This window comes from Podarcis bocagei (assembly GCF_964188305.1).
Source record: "Podarcis bocagei genome assembly, chromosome: 16".
Taxonomy (NCBI): domain Eukaryota; kingdom Metazoa; phylum Chordata; class Lepidosauria; order Squamata; family Lacertidae; genus Podarcis; species Podarcis bocagei.
The window spans coordinates 32,327,096-32,349,889 of NC_138142.1; the positions used below are offsets into that span (position 1 = coordinate 32,327,096).

General features: G+C 50.2%; 1 protein-coding gene across 2 annotated transcripts in view; it reads left to right on the forward strand.

The window, feature by feature from the left end:
• Nucleotides 1-22,794, forward strand: part of RPS6KA4 (ribosomal protein S6 kinase A4) — a 45,940-nt gene that overhangs the window by 14,235 nt on the left and 8,911 nt on the right. For both annotated transcript variants that reach the window (XM_081173299.1, XM_081173300.1), the window contains exons 5-13: nucleotides 6,281-6,388; nucleotides 8,281-8,361; nucleotides 12,814-12,917; nucleotides 13,935-14,085; nucleotides 14,711-14,872; nucleotides 17,655-17,780; nucleotides 20,302-20,435; nucleotides 22,199-22,292; nucleotides 22,584-22,754. In XM_081173299.1, coding sequence (XP_081029425.1) covers nucleotides 6,281-6,388; nucleotides 8,281-8,361; nucleotides 12,814-12,917; nucleotides 13,935-14,085; nucleotides 14,711-14,872; nucleotides 17,655-17,780; nucleotides 20,302-20,435; nucleotides 22,199-22,292; nucleotides 22,584-22,754 — 1,131 coding nt within the window. The remainder of the gene's footprint in view (nucleotides 1-6,280; nucleotides 6,389-8,280; nucleotides 8,362-12,813; nucleotides 12,918-13,934; nucleotides 14,086-14,710; nucleotides 14,873-17,654; nucleotides 17,781-20,301; nucleotides 20,436-22,198; nucleotides 22,293-22,583; nucleotides 22,755-22,794) is intronic.

The following is a 22,794-nucleotide window of genomic DNA, read 5'->3' on the forward strand; positions in this document are numbered from 1 at the left end:
CCCAATTTTCGAGCAGACGTAATGTGCGCACTGCAACTGCTGGCGAAAGACTTTAGGGATGAGGAAGAGAAAGTGGGGTTTATACTATCCCATTTGCATGGGGATGCTAAAGCGTGGCTACGCAATTTGTGGAGGGATAAAGATCCGGCGCTTCAGAATGCAGATGCCTTTATCAAAGCGATGGATGCGTGCTTTTTATCTACCATTGACGTGGATCTTGCCCGACGGGAGATTCATGGACTGAAACAAGGGAGGGCGAGCGTACGCCAGTATCACGTCCGCTTTTTTGCGCTGGTCAGTGCCTTGGAATGGGACCGGGATTCGCCCCCAGTCAGAGACCTCTTCTGGGAGGGATTAAGCAGTGCTGTTAAAGACGAAATTGCGAGGGGGGAGAGGCCCCGGAGCACGCAGGAGGTGGTCCAAAGGGCGCTGACTGTGGGGGTGAGGCTGGAAGAACGTCCGTGGTGCAGCGACGAAGGACGTGGAGGGCGCGAAGCAGCGAGAAGTTTCTCTTTCGTTCCCAGGGACGCTACGCGTGCGCAATCTACACCTCCGCCAGGAGGGGGAGTGGAACCTATGGAGGTGGGAGGAGCCAGGGCTCAGTCAGCTACCAGAGCCCCTGCACCGGCGGCAGTCAAGACTAAACCTCCTAGAGGGACCAGGAAGTGTTATATATGCGACAGCTCTCAACACTTGGCGAAAGAGTGTCCCCAGAGGAGCTCCAAGCACACTGCAGCCTCCGCAACGGTGAAAGCGGCCACGCAACACAGCGAACACCAGCAGGGAAACGACGATGTCTGGCTGGAGACAGAGGCACTGGGGCCCAGCCAGACGCATCACTGAAGCAGTCCCCAGCGATCTTGCAACCCACAGACCCCCTCCCACCCAAACCAGTAGTGCAACTCACAGCATCTCTCCAGCTGCCCGATGGCGTCACTATCGAAGTCCCGCTTTCTGTGGATTCTGGAAGCAACGCAGACTTTATAGCACAGGATTTTGTGGAGCAGCACGCTATACAGCTATTGCCGGCCACTCTGCCCCTGCAAGTCGTCACAGTGGATGGCAGAGAGTTGCTGGGGGGGCAGGTGGTGAAGCAAACGCCGCCAATGGTGATGCGCCTTGGCAACCACAGGGAAGTCATCAGTTTTAACGTCACACGACTGTCGGACACACCCATTGTGTTGGGCATGAGTTGGCTGGACAGGCACAGTCCGACACTGGCTTGGTACCAGCGACAGCTGATCTTCGGCTCCTCTTACTGCGCAGAACACTGCATCCTGCCCGGACAGGAGGGAGAGGAGGAGGAATCACAACTGCAGTTGGGAACGTTGCAAGCAGTCCCCCACAAATACGCAGACTTTCTGGAGGTCTTCTGCGAGAAGGAGGCAGACAAGTTACCACCGCACAGGCAATATGACTGCAAGATTGACCTCCTACCAGGGGCGACGCTACCGAAGGGGAGGCTGTATTCCATGTCTGAGGATGAACTACAGGAACTCAAACAGTTCATAGATCACAATTTGGAGCGCGGTTTCATCCGGGAGTCCAGGGCAGTAGGGGGCAGTCCTGTTTTCTTTGTGAAGAAGAAGGACACGCCCCAAAAGAGGCTGGTGGTGGATTTTCGCCTCTTGAACAAGATGACCAAGCCCTCTGATTTCCCCATGCCCAGGATTGACGACCTACTGGCGACGGTGCGCAAGGGACGCGTGTTTACCAAGTTGGACCTGCGAGGGGCGTACAATCTCATCCGCATGAGGGAGGGCGATGAGTGGAAGACAGCCATGTTCACGCCTCTGGGCACCTACGAGTACAGAGTGATGCCGTTTGGATTGCAAAACGGTTCTCACTGTTTTCAAGCTTTCATGCATCATGTGTTGGCGGGACTCCTCTACAAGAAGTGCGTCTGCTTTCTGGATGACATCCTGATATTCTCCGAGTCGCAGCAAGCGCATGACCAAGACGTTCGGGAGGTGCTGGAGAGGTTGCAGCAGCATAGACTGTACGCCAAACTGGAGAAGTGCCAGTTCGACACGACGGAGGTGGATTTCTTGGGTTACAAGTTGTCGGACAAGGGGCTAGCCATGGACAGCGCCAAGGTGCGAGCGGTGTTGGATTGGAAGAGCTCGCGCAACCGGAAGGAGGTCCAGCGGTTTGTCGGCTTCGCCAACTTCTATCGCAAGTTTATCAAAGGGTTCGCGATGCAGACGGCGGCTATTACGGACACGCTAAGCTCCAAGAAAAAGAAATTCATCTGGACGGAGCAGGCAGAGCAGTCCTTTCAGGCACTCAAGCGTCTCTTCGCGTCGGAAGAGCAACTGCTGCATATCGACCCCAGCAGACCGATGCGGGTAGAGACAGACGCGTCCGATAGAGCAGTGGGAGCTGTCCTGCTGCAGAGGGACCCACAGGGGGTCTGGAGACCGGGAGCGTTCTACTCCAGAAAGCTCAGCAAGTCGGAGCAGAACTACACCATCTGGGACAGGGAGTTGCTTGCCATTCATGCAGCATTCAAAGCATGGAGGCACTTCCTGATCGGCGCCAAGCACACGGTGCAGGTCTGCACGGACCACAAGAATCTGGAGCACTGGCGCACGGCGAAGTTCCTGAACCAGAGGCAGATACGTTGGGCGGAGTTCTTTGCTGACTTCGATTTCCGAATAGAGTACGTCCCAGGCGACACCAACATCATGGCGGATGCACTGTCCCGAAAACCGCAATACCTCGAAGAGGCGACGCCAGCGGCAGCCATGCACATCTTCGCGCCAACAGCGTGGGCGTGCGCTTCAGCCACAGTAGACCTGGATGCGGTGCGGCGGGCGTTGCAGGACGACTCATTCGCGCAGGCGAAGATGGCCGAGGTGCACAAGGGCACGGCGAAGAGCGACGAGTTCCAGATACGGGACGGCTTGCTCTTACGTAAAGGGGCCATCTACGTGCCTGGAGATGAACTTCGCGCCAAGGTACTGCAGCAGTTGCACGACGCACCCACGGCCGGGCACTTTGGCACGGAAAAAACGGTGGAATTAGTCGCAAGGGACTTTTGGTGGCCCAGACTGAGAGGGGAAGTCGCGGACTACGTCGCGAGGTGCGACACCTGCCAGAGGGCCAAGCCGGTGCACAAACTACCGGCGGGACTGCTCGAACCGCTGCAAACGCCGTTTGAACCGTGGGAGAGGGTGGCCCTGGACTTTGTCACGGATCTACCCAGCTCGAGAGGCAAGACGGCTGTACTAGTGGTGGTGGACTTGTTCACCAAGATGGCACACTTCATACCGTGTGTGAAGGTGGCCACGGCAGAACAAACAGCCAAACTGTTCATAGATCACGTGTTCAAAGTGCACGGGCTGCCGCGGTCTATACTGTCCGACCGCGGTCGCCAGTTCATCTCGAATTTCTGGCAGAAGCTGATGGGCTTCCTGAACGTCAAAATCAACCTGACATCAGCGAGACACCCGCAGACCAACGGGCAAGCGGAGAGGGTCAATGCCATCATGCAGCAGTACCTGAGATGCTATGCCAATCAACAGCCTGCGACGTGGGTGGATTACCTGCCGCTCGCCGAGTTCGCCTACAACAACACGAAGCACGTGTCCACAGGGGTGACACCGTTCTTCGCCAACAATGGGAGGAATCCCAGAACCTTCCCGGGACTGGACAGAGTGGGGGAAGGGGAACCGCAGACGGCGGACGCTTTCGCGTCTGAGTTGCAGGAGGTCCACGATCAACTCCGACGGCAGCTGGAGCTAGCGAAGCACGCATACAAGGTGCAAGCGGACAAGCACAGGCGGGTTGGCGAAGAGATCCGAGTGGGAGACTGGGTCTGGTTGGCAGCCCACGCAGTGCCGACCAGATCGTTAGCCAAAAAGAAGTTGGGGCACAAGCAACTCGGTCCATACCAAGTCGAAGCGCAGATCAACCCAGTAGCTTTCAGGCTGGTGCTCCCGGAGGGTTCCAGGATGCATCCGGTGTTCCACAGGTCGGTGCTCACTCCCTACAGGACACCTCACAGGTTCCAGGAACCAGGAACAGCACCGAGTCCGTCTCAGGAGCGGTCGGAGGCGGGAAGATTGCCACAGCAGGACCCCATCAACGAAGTCACGGAGATTTTGGACTCCAGATGGGGGGAAGACGGAGTGGAATACCTCCTAGCCAGGGAGGGCACCCGGGCTAGTGCTAATAGCTGGGTGCCAGACTACGCTTTGGAGGAACCCCTGCTCAAGGACGAGTTTCATGCCCTTTTCCCACACAGACCCATGCCAGCAGGCTTCTTCGACGACTGGTTGTTCACGCCCACACTTTCCTCCAGCACGTTCCATGGCTTCGACTCGGACGGGGAGCCCGCACAGCGCACACATTCCCCAGAGGGGTCACCGGAGGGTTCGGCGTCCGACACCTCGTATTGGTGGGACGATCGGCCAGAGGAGCAGTGGCGCCGGAGGTGGCTGGAGATGCCAGGTCAAGCGACCGACGCAGAGACTGACATGGACGTGTGCGGGGAGGATCTCGGTTTCGAGCACGGCGGCACTGAAATGGAGGCGGAGCAGCTCACCGTTGACGAACGCGAGGAGGAAGACTCGGAGGTCTTCAGTTGGCGGCCAGCAACGAGGAGCGAACTGTATCCGGCATTCACTCCTGTGATGATGGAGCACCCTGCAACCACCCTTGAAAGTGGGGAGGGGGGAAGGGGGGGCTTCGAGGGGGGGATGGATGTCAGGGGTTCAGAAGCAGAGACGCAGAGAAGTGAGGAGACAGAGAGCGAGGGGGAGGAATACGAAGGAAAGATGAGTGGGGATGACGAACCGAGATCGCCGAGCTTATCCAGTGAGTCCGAGGATTCCCAGAAGGGAGCGCCAGCAGTCAGAGCAAGGGGGGAAAGCAGGGGGACACCCCAGGAAGAAGGGTCCAGAGAGGAATCAGAGAGCAGCAGTTGGAGATCGGGACCCACGTACCCAGACGGGAACAGCGGGGAGAAAGGGGACCAGATATCGGGTTCCGGAGGCTTTCAGAAGGAGGGAGGGCATGAGTCAGGAGTAGTCACGCCCACCTCGGGGAGCGACGAAACGATCAAGAGGAAGGTTGAGAGTTGGGCGCGCGCGCCAAGTTCAAATGTAGCGGAAGCTGGCGCAGTAAGCAGCCCAGAGAGTGAACCAGGTCCCAAAGCCCGCCGCAAGGAGGCGGAAGGGTCAGGGGGGTCCGCGTCAGAAGAGAGTAGGAAAAAGGAGACCCCGGGGGGCAGAAGGACCCAGAGACGGAGGGAAAGGCGCAGGAGGTGGAGCAAGGCTAGGGTATTAAGCTGGTGTGCTAGAGGCGGAGACTCAGACGGGTCTTCGCCGGTCTGACCTAGAAGAAGTAGGGCTGCATATTGCAGTTTGGAAATGGAAGCTGTAATCCAATAAAGACTCTTCTAACCTGAACGCTGGCTAACGTGGTCCTATGTGAGCTGGGACTGAGTGGCAGCCCTGACAGTATGTAACCTGAAGCATATGTAACCCGAGGTACCACTGTATTGCTCTCTGTGCTTGCGCAGAAGCACCGCTCTAGTTGTGGACTTTTCGGGGTGCGAACAGCACCCCGGAACAGAACGTGTCCGCAACTAGAGGTACCACTGTACTCTCATTTGCTCAATCTGCCAGAACCTGTCTTCACATGCAAGGGAAGTCCCTAACTCACTCAGGGTTTATGACCCATTGGCTACCCTCACTTGGTTTAGCCGGCCAGTCGAAGCTGCTCCAGGGTGCGGCCATTGTTGCATGCTGACAGCTTCTAGGAGCCACAGGTGAGAGCTGAGTTCAGGGTGGGGACCAGAGGTGGACAAACTGCCCCAGAAAGAGCATGATGTGTGTCCCCCACCAGAGGCATTACCCCTCCCCTAACATCCCTTCCACCCCTCATGGAGGGTGGCATTTCCTTCAAGAGCTAAGAAGCAGATCATGCCAAACCTTTGCAACAAATATTGTGTGTATGTAAGGAGCTTCATCACTGCTGCTCAGTGAAACACTTCTGAGCTCAGTTTTGCTATGTTGCACTTCCACAGTTGGAGGCAGTTTACATCTGAATATTAGTTGCTGGGAATCAATCACAAGTGGAGAAAGAGTGCTGTTGCACGCAGATCCTGCTTGCATGCTTCTTCGTTAGGGCTGAGCAATTTCTGGTTTTCAACATTGTGATATATCCAGCAATTATCATTGACATGGAAGGTTGTAAAGCAGGAAGCCAGCCTAGCTCAGATCTCTGAATTTGCACAATAAGCTTTTCAACACTGACCCTTTCTTGTCCATAGCTCGGCATCATCTACCGCGATGTGAAGCTGGAGAACATCTTACTGGACAGCGAGGGACATGTGGTGCTTACGGACTTCGGGCTGAGCAAGGAATTTGTGACTGAGGATGTGAGTCTTGTTCCCCCTGGCTCTGCACCCTCCTTTCCTCATCCCAAGAGATTTATCAGTGTTAAGACCTATGAGATAGGTCAAGATCTAGGGAGCCACGGAATTGCGGGTTGACAGTTAAGAGCAGCCTTCACTAACCAGATATTTTGGGCTGCAACTCAGCCCAGCTGAGTTTAGAGCAGGCATGGCCAAACTTGGCCCTCCAGCTGTTTTGGGACTACAACTCCCATCACCCCTAGCTAACAGGACCAGCGGTCAGGGATTATGGGAATTGTAGTCCCAAAACATCTGGAGGGCCAAGTTTGGCCATGCCTGGTTTAGAGGGTTAAAGCCAGCTGTCATTGGAGAACAAGCTGCAATCAACACATGTCATCCTCAAGCTGGAATTATTATTTTGTTGTGTTGATGTGGTAGGAAGCTTAGGAATATATTGGGGGGAAGGTTCCCAAGTCAAGGCAAAGGGGGGGGGCTAAACAAAAACATTTTAATAAAAGTAAATTTACATAGCAGAATATGCACAAGTTATTTAACCTGCGTGAGCATCCACTCATACACACACACACACACCTCTGAACCTCCAATGTGAGGTTAGAACCATACAGCTGCATATTCACCATACATTTAAAGCACATTGGAGGTTTTCTTGCAATCAAAGCAGTAGATACGGTCTATTTATTAAAGCAAGAAAGCATGGCTTTCCCCAAAGACTCCTGGGAACTGTAGCTTACCCACACACAGAGAGCTGCAGTTCCTAGCAGTTTATGAAACTACAGTTCCCAGAATTCAGGGGGGGGGGTTGTGTGTTTTCAATGTATGGTGTGTACACCTCCCTGACTTACTGCGGTCAGCCTTGCTTTCTTGCCCCTATTCCTGGTGTGTTGTTAGAATTGTGGGAGCAATGAGCTGCTCGTGTTGTCATTCCTCAGGGTCCAGCTCCCTCCCCAGCATCTCAGAAATCAAACCTCTGAGTGTGTGTGTGTGTGTGTGTGTGTGTGTGTGTGTGTGTGTGCAGAGGGTGGGTTGATGGGAAAGGAGATGGATTCCTTTTGTCTCTGGCTCACATGTAGGTCGGCACACGTGCATGGAGCCTAAGGCACCATGGTGTGCACAGCCTGCCCATTTCACACACTGCAGCTGCCAAGCTATATTTGGAACTGTTGATACCATTGCAGAGGACAGTTGTGTTTTTGAATCTTTATCGGAAAAAAGAAGCATCTGCCTCTTGGCTTTTGGGTCAGTGCTACTGCAGAGTAAATGAAGGCTGCGTACACACCATACGTTTAAAGCGCCTGCCTTTCTCCCAAATAATCCTGGGGACTGTAATTTGTCCTGCACAGAACTACAATCTCCCTTGAAAACTACATTTCCCATGATTCTTTGGAGGAAGCCATGTGCTTTAAATATCCTTTAAATGTATGGTGTGTGCACAGCTAAAGACAGCATACAGCCTAGGAATGAAGAGCCTTCAACAGTGTATATTGGGGTGTGTATGTAGGTGAAAGGATGGGCTCATAAAGTGATCCTTGAGAGTTGATGCAAGCACATCCATATTTTCCTTGGTGCCGCATAATCTCCTGTTCATATAAACTCAGCCCTCTGAGATGGATCACATTGCCAACTGACCAGGAAAACAGAAAACAGCCCTGCTCTTATGGCTTTAACAGCTGTGTGCTTTTCCAACATTGGCAGGTGAAGCTTTCACGGTGGAGAGATCAGCCTTGTCACCTGCTCATAAAAGTTGTGCTAAAAGCACAGCAGCAGTACCTAGCCTTAATAATTGGGAAAACCAAGAAGGGTAGATTTGGAGTTGGATATGTTCAGTGTTCCCCTTCCCTCTGACTCTCTGTACCTTTCTCTCTCTCTCTCTTGTCGTCCACTCTCCACCACTACAGAAAGAACGGACCTTCTCCTTTTGTGGCACCATTGAATACATGGCCCCAGAGATTGTCCGAAGCAAAAGTGGACACGGCAAGGTGAGCTGTGTGGCGTAGATGGGGGAGGGGTTGGAAGCTGGGGCAATCATTCTGACAGTGCAAATCCGGCAGGCAAAGAAAAGGAAAGCGGCTGATTTCATATCTCAAAAATACGGTTACACCCACCTCACTCATCCACAGGCTGATTAAGAACAGAGATAGGGTGGAATCCAAGAGGTCAAGGGCAGAGCCAGTGTGGAACCCACTGAATTATGGGTTGGGCAAGGCAAATCTGGCAGATTAGGATGGAACCAGGATAGAACCTAGTTGGGTTCTGGGCAAAGCCTTGCAGACTCTGGCAGGTCAGGAAACAGATCATTATTTGCAAGGAAATCCAGAAACGAATACAAAAGGCTTTGCATGAAAATATGTGTGGGCAACCTCTGGTCCTCCGAATGTTGCTGAACTACAGTTCCCATCAGTTCCAGCAAGCATAGCTAATGGCTCAAGGTGATGGGAGTTGTAGCTCAGCAACATCTGGAGGGCCAGAGGTTTCCCCACACCTGCATTAGGAACAGGATGGCCGTTATTTTTCCAAGGGAAATTTAACAAGCTAAGTACATAGAACCAACTGACCAGAGCTTCATTTGTAAACAGCATGTCAGACAGAAATTGCTGTGGAAGTTGTACCATATAGTAATTAAGCAGTATATGCACACAAGCAAAAGAGAGAGAGAGAGAGAGAGAGAGAGAGAGAGAGAGAGAGAGAGAGAGAGAGATGAGCAAGTTGCAAAAGGAGTGGGGTTAGTTTAAGAAAGACAGGGTTCTGGTAATGACGGGCTTCATGGCAGAAATTTTAATTATTTGTATGCTGTTTGCAATTTGGAAATTGGAGAGTCTCAACCTAAACAAAAAATAAGACAGCCATATTGGTCTGTAAGGGGGGGGGGAGACCCAAATACCACCAAAGTGTACAGTTTGGTCATGCCTTTATGGAATTAACTTTAACCCGTTCCTTCCTCCCACCCACCCCTGCTCCCAATTTAGCAATCCTAGTAGTCCCTCCCAGCAAGGCGTGGAAACTGGCATTTTTCATTTCCTCTCCAATTCTTGCAAACCGTGGTTGCTTTCTTGCTTGCTTCTGCTAGCTCCAAGCGAGGCACCAGTGGCTTACAAAGCAAGCAGTTGTGAGTTCAAATTCCCCTTGTTCTTCATTTCGTTCAGTCTTTTGTACTGCAGAGGCCACATAGAATTGGAAAACCTACAATGAGCCTTCTTGATGAAAATTGTAGTTCAGGGGCTAGGTCCCTAGCCCCCCCTCCGTGAATTTGAAGCCCTATTCTTTCTGGTCAAGGAAGCCCGCTGAACACCCTTCTAAGCAAAGCCTTCAGCCAGTTCCCAAGAGTGGCTTACCCCAAAAGTAAGAACAAGAAGTTCTGTTTGTGCTTGGCTGCATTTTCGTTTTTGTTTGGAAACTGCAGACTCTAGATTCTCCAATGGTATTCTAGGGAGACACTCGTATCCCTTTAAAAGTTGGCTCTGAGCCTTCTTGGCAAAATAAGCTGACTGTAGAACCAAACAGTTACACGTCCAAATCCCCTCTTTGTTGACCTCATCTCTTAACTTGGAAAATCTCATTTTTCCTGGAGCCCCTGAATTGGGGGAGGGGGGCTGATGGGAACTGAAGACCCACAACATTGGGGGAGGGGGAAGGTTCCCCACCTCTGCCCTAGACCACGCAAGACCTACTGTTCAGCAGCTGCTTTAGGCCATTTCTGAAAAGTTCAAGTCCCAACAGGTGACTTTCATTTCTGTTTTTCTTTTTTTGCACCCGAGGCCACCCAGAATGGAAACTTTTAAGAATGACTTTCTGATGCACATTTCCCAACAGTTGTTGCCTTCAAGAGCCAGCTGTTGAGAGTTCAAATCCCTTGGATAGCTTAAACTCACTCTCTCTTCTTTCTGTTGAAGCAGGAGTGGGGAGCTGTTCTGACCTAGCGGGCCAGATATTTACCCCTGTGGGCCAACTTCAGCAGGTGAACAGAGCCACCCAACTGCCACACATCTGCCGCTAGGTGACTGGTGGTCTCACCCACCTGTCAAAGTTGACCCATGTGGGGGGAGGGGTCTGCTTTGCCTTCACGTTCCCCACAGGAAACAAACTGACAAAGCAGCTCCAGTTTAACCCTGTTCTCTGCAGGGTTCTGCTTTGCCAATGCACTTGCCATGGGAATACACTCATGAAGCAGCGACCAGCAGGATTCAACCCCGCCCATCAGCTGACACCAACCGCGGGTGTCAGCTGATTGAGAGGGGGTCATGGTTTCGAGAAAGCCGCCTTACAAGCCAAACTGAATCTCCTAGCAGACCAAGATTCACCCCCAGGCTGGAGAATTCCCACCCCTGTTGTGGAGCCAGCTTGGGGTTGTAGCTTCTAGGACCTTTGTCCAGGATGCAGTTTGCAAGTGCCGTTAGTCCCGCAGGCAAAGCCATTGCCCTATAGAGTCTGTTATTATGGGTCCACATCCTACTTGTAAGATTGGGTGCATCTGTCTTTTTGTTCAAAAAGGCTGCTTGAAACTTGAGCCTCAAGAATGACTTCTGCAGGTCTTTGCTAATCCGTTGGAATAGCCCAGTGAGGAAGAGAGGTGGGCTGGGGAGCCAACAGGTGGGAGTTCAAGGCCCAACAGGTTGTCGTAATTTTAATTTTAATCTAATTTCTCTTTTGACTGCTTGGGATTTGGAGCGTCTGCAGATCTGTACGTACACACACACACACACACACACACACACACACACACACACATATTTGTGTGTGTTTATTTGAATGTGGCGGAAATTGTTTGCTATTAAAGATTTGATAAAATAACAGTTGACAAATAAGCAGGTCATGTAAGTGATTTATAGTGGTACCTCAGGTTACATATGCTTCAGGTTACATACGCTTCAGGTTACAGACTCTGCTAACCCAGAAATATTGCTTCAGGTTAAGAACTTTGCTTCAGGATGAGAACAGAAATTGTGCTCTGGTGGTACGGCAACAGCAAGAGGCCCCATTAGCTAAAGTGGTGCTTCAGGTTAAGAACAGTTTCAGGTTAAGAACAGACCTCTGGAACGAATTAAGTACTTAACCCGAGGTACCACTGTATATGCTTTGTCCATATTTAAGTTTAAAAAACAACAACGCACTAGGGGTGTGGGTAGGGGAAGATAGAGGCTTGTTGGACAGCATTCAATTCCTATGTCTAAGGATTGGACGCCAGCAGGTTTACAGAGCAAAAGTACCATGCAAGGGATTTTAAAACTTGCAGCTGCTGGCTCTGCAGCCGAAGTCCTTATCCAGCATAGGCGCTCTCAGCTGCTGGAAACGCCTCCTCCATTCCAGAGGCCCCAATTCGAGACAAGCATGCCTTGATAAAAGGCAGCACAGAAATAAAGTCAAGAATGGGGGTATCTGACTCTTAAGAATCCTACCAATGGACAGCCACTCATCTCTCCCTACTGCTATGCCCACCTTACTCAAGTTTCCTGGGCAAACTGTTCAGAAAGATCATTTTAGAGGCAAGAAGGAATTAAACAAAGAATTAAAGGGCATAAAGTATTTGAACTTGTTAGCTGTGGGCAGTGCAGTCAGCTGCTGTAATCCGCTAGGGTATCCACCTCATAGGAAAAGCCAAAAATCACCTGTATGGACAGTAGTGCCCCTCTCCAAATGCCCATTTATCTCCATGGATTTACAATGCAAACTTATATTGTACTTATGCCACTTTAATGCAGAGCACGGATGGAGAACCTGCAGCCTAGCAGATGTCATTGGACTACAACTCCCATCATCCTTCACTGTGCTGACAGGGGTTGATGGGAGGAGGAGTCCAACACCTCCAACAGATTTCCCCCATCCCTGATATAGAGCATTGTTTTACTGGCTTGACCCATGTGGCTTAATTGACAAATCTAGGGGTTGGGTATTGGGATTGTTTCTTAGGGTACATCTACCCTGTACCTTTGAAGCAAACTTGTACTGCTTTCACAGTCATGGCTTCCCCCAAAGAATCCTGGGAACTGTGTCTTGTCACAGAACTACAACTCCCAGCACCATTCACAATACAGTGGTACCTCAGGTTACATGCGCTTCAGGTTACATACGCTTCAGGTTACAGACTCCGCTAACCCAGAAATATTGCTTCAGGTTAAGAACTTTGCTTCAGGATGAGAACAGAAATCGTGCTCTGGTGGCGCGGCAGCAGCAGGAGGCCCCATTAGCTAAAGTGGTGCTTCAGGTTAAGAACAGTTTCAGGTTAAGAACAGACCTCCGGAATTAAGTACTTAACCCGAGGTACCACTGTATAGTTTCCAGGGATAGCGATGCATGGTGTAGACGTGACCTTAGAGGTAAAAGGTCAATGAAACCTTGACGTGTTCAATAGGAAGGGAAGGGGGGGAAAGGATATGTGTTGTTGCCGCTGCCACCCCGTGTTGTTACCCCATATGCTTTTTGCTCCTTTCTTGTAGTCTGTGGACTGGTGGAGTTTGGGCATCCTGATGTTTGAGCTGCTAACAGGTGCCTCACCCTTCACGCTGGAGGGGGAAAAGAACTCGCAGGCCGAGGTGTCCAGGTGAGGCGGGCGTGGGATTTGGGGCTGATTAAGGAAAACAGCGTCTTGGGGGGCAGGATGGACTGACTCTACTGGAGAAACAAGGGCTGCTGGGTAACGTGCAAATGATTGGTGTGAACTGCCAGGGCTGCTGGGTAACAGAGGGGAGTTTGCTTGGGCTGGTGGGTAATGGATTAGCGTCAGAAGTGTGAGTTGATGGATATTGTGAGAGAGCAGACACAGGCAGAAGCTGATGGGTAGCAGGAAAAGATTTAGTGGGAGACGCCAAAGTTGATAGAGCAAAAGGAGGGGGTTGACATGAGTAGCAAGGCCTGGACTGTGATTGGATGGGGCTTACCAAGAGTGGCAGGAGCTGATTGGTGGGTCAAGGGCTAAAACAGAGGTCACCAATATGGCACCCTCCATCAACTACAACTCACATCATCCCTGACCAATTTCTACGTTTGCTGGGGTAGATGGGAGTTGGAGTTCAGTAGCATCTGGGCGGCACCTCATTGGCTAGCCCTAGCTAAAGAGAACAAGACATAAAAAACTTAATAACAGTCCTGCTGGATCGTGTTGTGGGGACGACTCTTTTTGAGTGTTACTATAGTATGTATTGCTTTTTTATATTGTGAACTGCCCTGTGATCCTCGGACAAAGGACGGTATAGAAATTTAACTGATGATGGTAATATTCTGATCAAAATTCCATCTAGCCCAGCCTCCTGCTTCCCCAGTGGCCAGCCAGATGTGGCTGGGAAGCCCACAAGCTGGACAGGAAGGCAATTGCCCAATCTCATTGTTTGTCCTGTGATTACCTCTCGCTTTCACTGTCCTCCCAGCTCTGAACCTGAAGGGAGCCTGTGGCCATCGTGGCTGATAGGCATGGGTAGCCTTATCCTCCATGAATTTATTTGTAAGAGAAAGGTGAAGTAAGACAGTGTGTGTGTGTGTGTGTGTGTGTGTGTGTGTGTGTGTGTCTTGATGGATTTAGGGCAAGACTTTCCCCAATGATGAATCTGTTCTTGGTTTCTAGGCGGATCCTGAAATGCAACCCTCCGTTCCCGTCGCTCATTGGCCCCGTGGCTCGCGACTTGCTCCAAAAGCTGTTGTGCAAGGAGCCCAAGAAGCGCCTGGGCTCAGGGCCCACCGGAGCGCAGGAGATCAAAGAGCACCCCTTTTTCAAGGTGAGGTCCTGCACCCGAGTTGCAAAGTGCACCATCTGAGCCAGCCTTATCACCATTCCCCAGCTCCTTCTGTCCCCCACATCCGAGTCACTTTCAATATTTGGAGGAGCATAAGCATTGCTTAAATATATAACATATAAAGGTAAAGGTAAAGGGACCCCTGACCATTAGGTCCAGCCGTGGCCGACTCTGGGGTTGCAGCGCTCATCTCGCTTTATTGGCCGAGGGAGCCGGCGTACATCTTCCGGGTCAGGTGGCCAGCATGACTAAGCCACTTCTGGTGAACCAGAGCAGCGCACGGAAACGCCGTTCACCTTCCCACCGGAGCGGTACCTATTTATCTACTTGCACTTTGACATGCTTTCAAACTGCTAGGTTGGCAGGAGCAGGGACCGAGCAAGGGGAGCTCACCCCATTGCAGGGATTCGAACCGCCGACCTTCTGATCGGCAAGTCCTATACTCTGTGGTTTAACCCACAGTGCCACCCGTGTCCCACAAGAGCCCAGAGCCCTGCTTAAAAAGCCCAACAACAACTGAAACTCCCAGGATTCCATGGGGGAAAGTCACGGCAGCCTGTGTCCACAATGTTCGCCATCTCCTTCAGCTGCCATCCTCTTCCCCCAGGGTTTGGACTGGACAGAGCTAGCGGCGCGCACAGTGAAGCCCCCCTTCAAACCCCTCATCCGCAGTGAGCTAGACGTGCGAAACTTTGCCGAGGAATTCACCAGCTTGGAGCCCATCTACTCCCCCGCTGGGACTCCTCCCAGCCTCGAACGTTTCTTCCATGTGAGTGCCAAAGGGGGCGGATCTCAACCTGTAGTGTGGCTTGCAGTTGTCGCCATGCTGGGTAAAAATTCCTGGCGCCTGTTTCCAAAAGGCTATTGAAAAGGTGGGAAAGGTGCAGGTGAGACAAGATGACAGAATTGCAGACCGGGGGGGGGCGGCGTAACATGCTTTTGGGGGGAGTGGGAGGGGGGAAGAGGACTGAGGGGAGATATACTCTGGAGAGAGTGATCAGAGAGAAGTCCCTGAAAAGTGAAGATAGGAATGTGTCAGATTATATGCACTAATACAGTGCTACCTCGGGTTAAGTACTAAATTCGTTCTGGAGGTCCGTTCTTAACCTGAAACTGTTCTTAACCTGAAGCACCACTTTAGCTAATGGGGCCTCCCGCTTCCGCCGCGCCGCCGGAGCACAATTTCTGTTCTCATCCTGAAGCAAAGTCCTTAACCCTAGGTAATTTTTCTGGGTTAGCGGAGTCTGTAACCTGAAGCATATGTAACCCGAGATACCACTGTATATTGGATTCTTTCTGCCTAACCTCCCTGGCTTTAAAGCAGGGCAGGGGAACCTGTGGCCCCTCCAGATGTTAGATTACAGCTCAGATCATCCTTTGCATTGGCTGGAGCATCTACGTCACAAGGTGATGGCAACCTGTCCTCCCCCATCTCCTCTCTCCCTCAGGGTAGACGTGAAGCTGGTGCAGCCCTAGGATGGCTACAAGCTTCAGATGATTGCTATAGCTCAGCATCACTGGCCATTCAAGGTGCTGTTCAGGATAGCAACTCCGTTCCAAGTTTGCAGGCCAGGGCAAACATTGTACTAGGAACATAGGAGATCATTGGTCCATCTAACTCAGTACTGTCTACTCTGGCTGGCAGCAGCTCTCCAGGATTTCAGATGGGGGCATTCTCAGCCCTACTTGGAAATGCTGAGGATTGAACCTGCGACCTACTGCTTGCAAAAGCAGATGCTCTGCCATTGAGCTCTGGCCATTCTCTCAGAAAGAGACAAGACATTGTATTTTTGAATTACAGGATTATATTAAGTAGGAACCTTTCTGGGGTTTCGGACAGGCCTTCCAGGCTTGTGGTTCCTGCCCCCACCATTTTACAAAGACAAATAAATTAGAAACCTTTAAAAAAAAAAGGTTTTTTGATGGCAAAAGTGTCATTTCTTCCTGTGTGAGAAAGGGGGATGTCTGTTCTAAGGCAAGGCCTGCAGTGATATAGGCATGCAAAATCTGGCAACGAAAGTATGCTCATTTGCTTTTAGAATTCCTCCCCCAATTATATATGCAGGTATAATTGATCAATTGAATCATAGAATCATAGAGTTGGAAGAGACCACAAGGGCCATCGAGTCCAACCCCCTGCCAAGCAGGAAACACCATCAGAGCACTCCTGACATATGGTTGTCAAGCCTCTGCTTAAAGACCTCCAAAGATGGAGACTCCACCACACTCCTTGGCAGCAAATTCCACTGTCGAACAGCTCTTACTGTCAGGAAGTTCTTTCTAATGTTTAGGTGGAATCTTCTTTCTTCTTTCACTCCTGACATATGGTTGTCAAGCCTCTGCTTAAAGACCTCCAATTGCCCAGCTAACAACTGATTACAATGTTACCAGAGCCCTGCATTCATTTTTTAAAATGTTTATGTCGTTTGAGGCCTGCTGCAGATGAGACTCGTTCCCCAGCTCAAATGCAGCTCTTTTTCCTAATCTGATAATTTTCAGGAAGTATCTTGCACACACTTCCTCATTATGTGGAGCACATCGTTAGAATGAAAGTGCTTTTCTGTCCCCCCCCCCCTTTGTTGGTTTTTGTTTTGTTTTTTTTTTACAACCCTCCAGGTTTCTCCCGGCTGCTCGTTTTTTCAGCTGCAGTCTTGAGCTTCCTCATTTTCCTTCTCTAATTTGCAGTCGCCTAGAACCAAATGTGCAAATATTCTGCGGGAACATAGGAAGCTGCCATCTGCTGAGTCAAACCATTGGTCTATGTAGCTCATAGCTAACTATAAATCTGCTGCATACACATGTCACGTTAAGCCAAACCGTGGTTTAGCACAAACCCAAGGAGGAGATGGCAGCTGTTTTACTCCTCTATCAGCTTTTTAGGTCAGTGCTAAGCCAAATATTACCGTATTTTCCCGTGTATAAGACTAGGTTTTTTCCCTAAAAAATAATGTGAAAAATTAGGGGGGCGTCTTAGACACAGTTATATCTCCCCAATTTTCTTAAATCTGAGTCCCCACAAATAGGAGGCGTCTTATACATGGGGGCATCTTATAGACGGAAAAATACAGTAATTTAGCATGTTCTCTGAACGCAGGATCGTGGTTATCTTCTCCTTAACCACAGTGTGTAGCCATGACATGTCCTATGGCTGCAGGTCACGGTTTAAGAGAGACCTTAACCTTAGTCCTGGGATCAGACGAGATGCTGTGCTGTACTCTGACTTACAATGACATGCAAAGAGACTTGAACTTTGGACCTCCTGCATGCAGAGCAGGTGGCCTGACACGGAACCGCAGGCTGAAAGCCCTTCCAGACTAGGGATTGGGGAGATTTGCGGTGCAGTATGCATCGAAAGGCAAAGTAATCAAATGTGCTCTTGTCCAAAACAATACGCGGACCGTAACACGGCCATCCTTTAATGTTTGCACATCTCTGAATTCCGTAGTGCAGTTCCCCAGCCCAAGGAATGTGCATAAAGATGCATGTACTAGGGTAAAGCACTCTGGATGACCCTGCTGACTCCCAACCTCTGCACGGATTTGTTTTTAAAGGGATACTCCTTCATTGCTCCTTCCATCCTCTTCAACCGCAACGCTGTGACAGCTGACGTGCTCGGAGCGGCACTGGACGGAGAGCGCCCAGGAAGTGCTGCTGTGGCCCGCAGTGCAATGATGAAGGTAACGTCTGCCCTTGGGAGGGAGATGCAGGGAGCCACAGAAGGTTGGGGGAAACTGCTGAGGCCGTGGTGATGAAAGCATTCGAGCTTAGGGCAAGGCTGAAGAAGCTTTTTTGACCTAGTAGGCCAGATCTTTATCTCCCCCCACCCCCACCCTGCAGCCCAACTTTGACAGGTGGGGGAACCACCATCAGGTGATTGGCAGGTGGGTGGAGTCAGACGCAGGTCAGCAAGAAGGGAAACAAATTTCTGATGCCTGTGACATTAACTCTTTATTCAAGGAAATGAAATACAACTCAGCCTTGTGGTCTCAGCAGCCCTTCCCAGTAGGTCTTGCCCCTATGTAACAGATGCCAGGACTGAAGGTCCACGCCTCCTACTACCCTTAAGGCTCTTCCTCTCCTGAATGTTCCCCAAGCAGTCTCAAACTTCCTCTGCACACTTGCTCTTTTCGTTACTCTGTGTGTTCTTGGAGTCTGGGGGGAGGGGAGCTTCTTGCAGCAGGAGGGGGAGACTTCCTGGATTCTTCTGCAGTCTCTTGAGCCCCCTCCTCTGCTTCAGTCTTGGAGTCTGAACTGCTCCCTGTCACAGGTTCTTCTTGCTCACTAACCCCTGTTGGCCCTCCAGCTTCGTCCTCTCACCAATCTTCTCCCTCTGACCGCTCCTCTGTGTCCCTCCACCAATCCCCTGGCTCTGAGCCTTCCTCCTCTGGGTTTTCCTTTGAGAGTTCCACAGCTGGTACCTCCCACCACTCCTCTTTGCCCTGCCAGTCCCTGACATCTGGTTCCAGTCAAAGTTGGCCCACAGGGATAGAATAATGACCAAGCAGGATTGAACTCCCCAATCATCAGCTGATATGTAGGGAGTTCAGCTTCATTGTTGTTGTTGTCAATTTCATTTCTATACCACTTTATATTTTAAAGAAAAAATCTCAAAGAAAACAATCCAGAATAAAGCTAATTCAAGCTTCTAGGAAAATATTTCAGATCCTTCTCAAAGTGTCATTTTGCTTTCCCCATATTTATTTACCTACTTCATTTATACCGCTGCCCCATAGCGGAAGTACTCTAGAAAGCAAGTGTGGCGTAATGGTTAGAGTGTTGGACTAGGACCTGGGAGATCAGGGTTCAAATCCCCACTCGGTCATGAAGCTCATTGAGTGACCTTGGAGTCAGTCACAGCCTCTGAACCTACCTCACAGGGTCATTGCAGGGATTAACATGTTTCCCGGCCGTTTCTCAAACCTGCCGCACCTCAGGCACAGAGCAGGTGAATGTAGTTTGGAGGAAATGGCCTCACTGGCGGGCCAAATTTGGCCCACGAATTAGTGCCTTAGGGAGAACCGGGCAGTTGCCGAGGGAAGCATTCTCTGATCCTTCCCACAATATGCCCTGATGGACAGAAAACAACAGTACCAAAGTTGCTTGAGTTGGGTGCCACCCAGGGCTTCTCCAGACAACCACTTCAAAACATGCCCTCACAACAATTTCACATTTGGGGGTGGATAGTTCCTGTCAGTCCCAAATCTAGGGCAAAAGCTCCCTAGGAGGAGAAGCCAGGTGTGCAGGAGTGGCTTACCTGCAGCGATATGTTTTGGTGGGCTCCTGGGCAAAAGACCTTCATTGCCTGCTCCAGAGGCTACCACTGCAGCTGTATAATGATCTGTTTTCAGCCGGGAGGCCCATGGTGAAGCAGGAAGGGCACTGGGCTGTGTCAGCAAAGGGCTGTCCCAAGAGAAACACACTTCTTCCCCCCACCCCTCTGGCTGAGCTGCCCCATGGACTCGGTGCCAAGGCCTGATAGTCCCATATTCTGGAACCAGCCATCCGTGGGCCTGGGCATTCATCCTGCAGCTGTATCCCCAGGAAGGCAATGCTGGAAGGCTTCCATCCACTTTCAGAGATGCTTTAAAAAATAAAAAATAAAATGGTGGCCTAAAAGGCTTTACTGTTTATTATCCAGGCTTTGTCAAAGCTACCTGGCTGCTGCTTAGCATCACCAATATCATTGTATCATTATTATTATTTTCCATTTAAAAGTCCAAACAATCTTTCATTTTCAGGTTTATTGTGTATTTGTAACAGATTATTATTATTATTATTATTATTATTATTATTATTATTATTATTGCTATTTAATCTCAAGCATGTAGGCAGATTAAATTTATGAAATTTACACTCAGTTGATTGACATGAGTAACTTTTGTTCGTTAATTTCTGTGGGTCAGCTCTGAGTAGAACTTAGCTGGATGGAGACAATCCTATTTCTCCCCCATTGCCTTGGGTGAACTTGTGACATTGGGGTGAGACCACCTGCCTGTCAGTCACCTGATAGTGCTATGGTGTCAGATGATTGACAAGTGGGTAGTCCTTCCCGTCTGCCAGTGTTGGCCGATGGGGATGTAGGGAGGTAATGCTCCACCCCACTGGACCAAAAATGTTCCTCACCCCAGAGTGTGTGTGTGCTTGGGAGAAGATCTTTCTTTGTGGGTTCTGCTCTAAAGCTCCTCCTCCTCTGTCCAGGATTCTTCGTTCTTCCAAAAGTATGAGATGGACTTGAAAGAGACGCCGCTGGGTGAGGGCAGCTTCTCCTTGTGCCGCCGCTGCCGGCAGCGCCAGAACGGGGCAGAATTCGCCGTCAAGATAATCAGCAAAAGGTATTTGGTCCTCTTCACAGCTATGCACACTCCTTCCCCCTCCTGAATGAATTCTTCTGCGCAGAAACTCGCAGGGCATTTTGACATTGAACAGTGTCAAAATGGACATTATCCTTTTCAATAAGAACATCAGAATGGCGCTGCTGCAACACCAGGAGGGCCAAAGGTTCCTCCACACCTGCTTTACGCCATACAGTTCAAGGGAATTCACTGCCACAAGTTTTGGGTCTGTGACTCTGAGAACTTAAGGTGGCTTTAAAAGTGTGTTGGTCACATCCATGGCAGAGGAGGAAGAAGAGAGTTCCATCACTGACTAAGGCTGAATAGAACCCCCAGGTTCAGAAGCAGTCTACCTCTGAATCTCACTTGCCAGAAGCAGGAGAAGGGTGCTCTGATGCGCATGTCCTTCTTGTTAGGCTTCCAAGAAGGAAGCATGATGCCAGACTCCATGGGCCTTTCGTTCTGATCCAGCAGAGCCTTAATTGCTTTCTGAATGTTAGTGGCTTCTAGTCCTGATGGCTTGTGTTTTACACCCACTGTCAGAGGCAGTAATGCTTCTGAATGCCAGTTAGTATTCTTTTTCTCTCTTTTCCTTTTCTTTTTCTCCTTCTTTCCTTCCTTCCTCTTTTTCTCTTTTCTTTTTCTTTATCTTTTTCTCTTCCTTCTTTTTCTCTTTTCTTTTTCCTTTTCTCCTTCTTTCCTTCCTTCCTCCCATCTTCCCTTTCTTTCTTTCTTTCTTTCTTTCTTTCTTTCTTTCTTTCTTTCTTTCTCTTTCCTCTTTGTTTTTGTTTTTATTTGGGTTAGTTTTTTTAAATCCTTTTGTATTATAAAAAGTTACTTTGTAGTTGATCTTAATTTGTGTACAGTGGTACAGTGGTGCCCCGCAAGACGAATGCCTCGCAAGACTAAAAACCCGCTAGACGAAAGGGTTTTCCATTTTTGCGTTGCTTCGCTAGACGAATTTCCCTATGGGTTTGCTTTGCAAGTCTTGCCAATTTTTTCGCTTTCCCCCCCTTTTTCTAAGCTGCTAAGCTGCTAATAGCCTTTTAGCCGCTAAGCCGCTAAGCCTTTAATAGCCGCTAAACCGCTAATAGCGCTAAGCCGCTAATAGGGTTGCTTCGCAAGACGAAAAAACCGCTAGACGAAGAGACTGTACCACTGTACCTCAGGTTAAGTACTTAATTCGTTCCGGAGGTCTGTTCTTAACCTGAAACTGTTCTTAACCTGAAGCACCACTTTAGCTAATGGGGCCTCCTGCTGCTGCTGCTGCGCCGCCACTGCACAATTTCTGTTCTCATCCTGAAGCAAAGTTCTTAACCTGATGTACTATTTCTGGGTTAGCGGAGTCTGTAACCTGAAGCGTATGTAACCCAAGGTACCACTGTATATCTTTTTTAAAACTTTAACAAAATCTATTTTTTAAAAAGTACCAGTAGCTGGGAACTACAGGAGGGTAGAGTTTCTCTGGACATGGCTCATGTCCAGCTTGCAGGCTTCCCACAGGCCTCTGGTTGGCCAATGTGAGATCAGGATGTTGGGCTAGATAGGCCCTTGGCCTGGTCCAGCAAGCAGGCGCTTCTCATGTTCCTAATGGATTGGAGGTTTGATTTATAGGTCCTGGCCATTGGCTCCTTCTTCACCTCTCTCTGCCGGACAGTAAAGATGAAGTAGCAGTGTATTTCCATGTGTCTGATAGCTGCTTTGTATGATGTTGAAATAAAAAAGCAATCCCATTTCGTACCCCACCCCAACCCCTAATCCAGGATGGAAGTGAACACACAGCGCGAAGTGGCTGCCTTGCAGATCTGTGAAGCCCACCCAAACATCGTCAAGTTGCATGACGTCCATACTGACCAGGTAATGGTCCTGTGAATTTTCCACGCCAGGCTATCTCTCCCCTCCCTGTAGAGAGGGCTAAAGAGACTGCTCTACTGGCTGGGCAAGGAAGAGAAAGAAGGCCAGACTCCTAGAACTTCAACCCGTGCTGGCCAATCCAGACACTGCAAGCTGCCTGCCAATCACAGAGCCAGATGCGACACACACCCCTATTCCCAGGTAGTTCTCTGGGCTTAAGTACTGGCCCCGTGTCCTGGAGATTCTTGGATTGAGCTGCTCTTTTCTCTTTCTTGGCACATTCCTTCCCTACAGTACCACACGTACCTGGTGATGGAACTGCTCCGGGGCGGGGAGCTCCTTGATCGAATCAAGAAGAAGCAGCACTTTAGCGAGTCGGAAGCCAGCCAGATCATGCGCAGCCTTGTCTCTGCCATCAGCTTCATGCACGACGCCGGGGTAGTGCACCGCGACCTCAAGCCAGAGGTAACTGGGGAGAGCAGGGTGGGGAGCTGGTGGGGAGGGA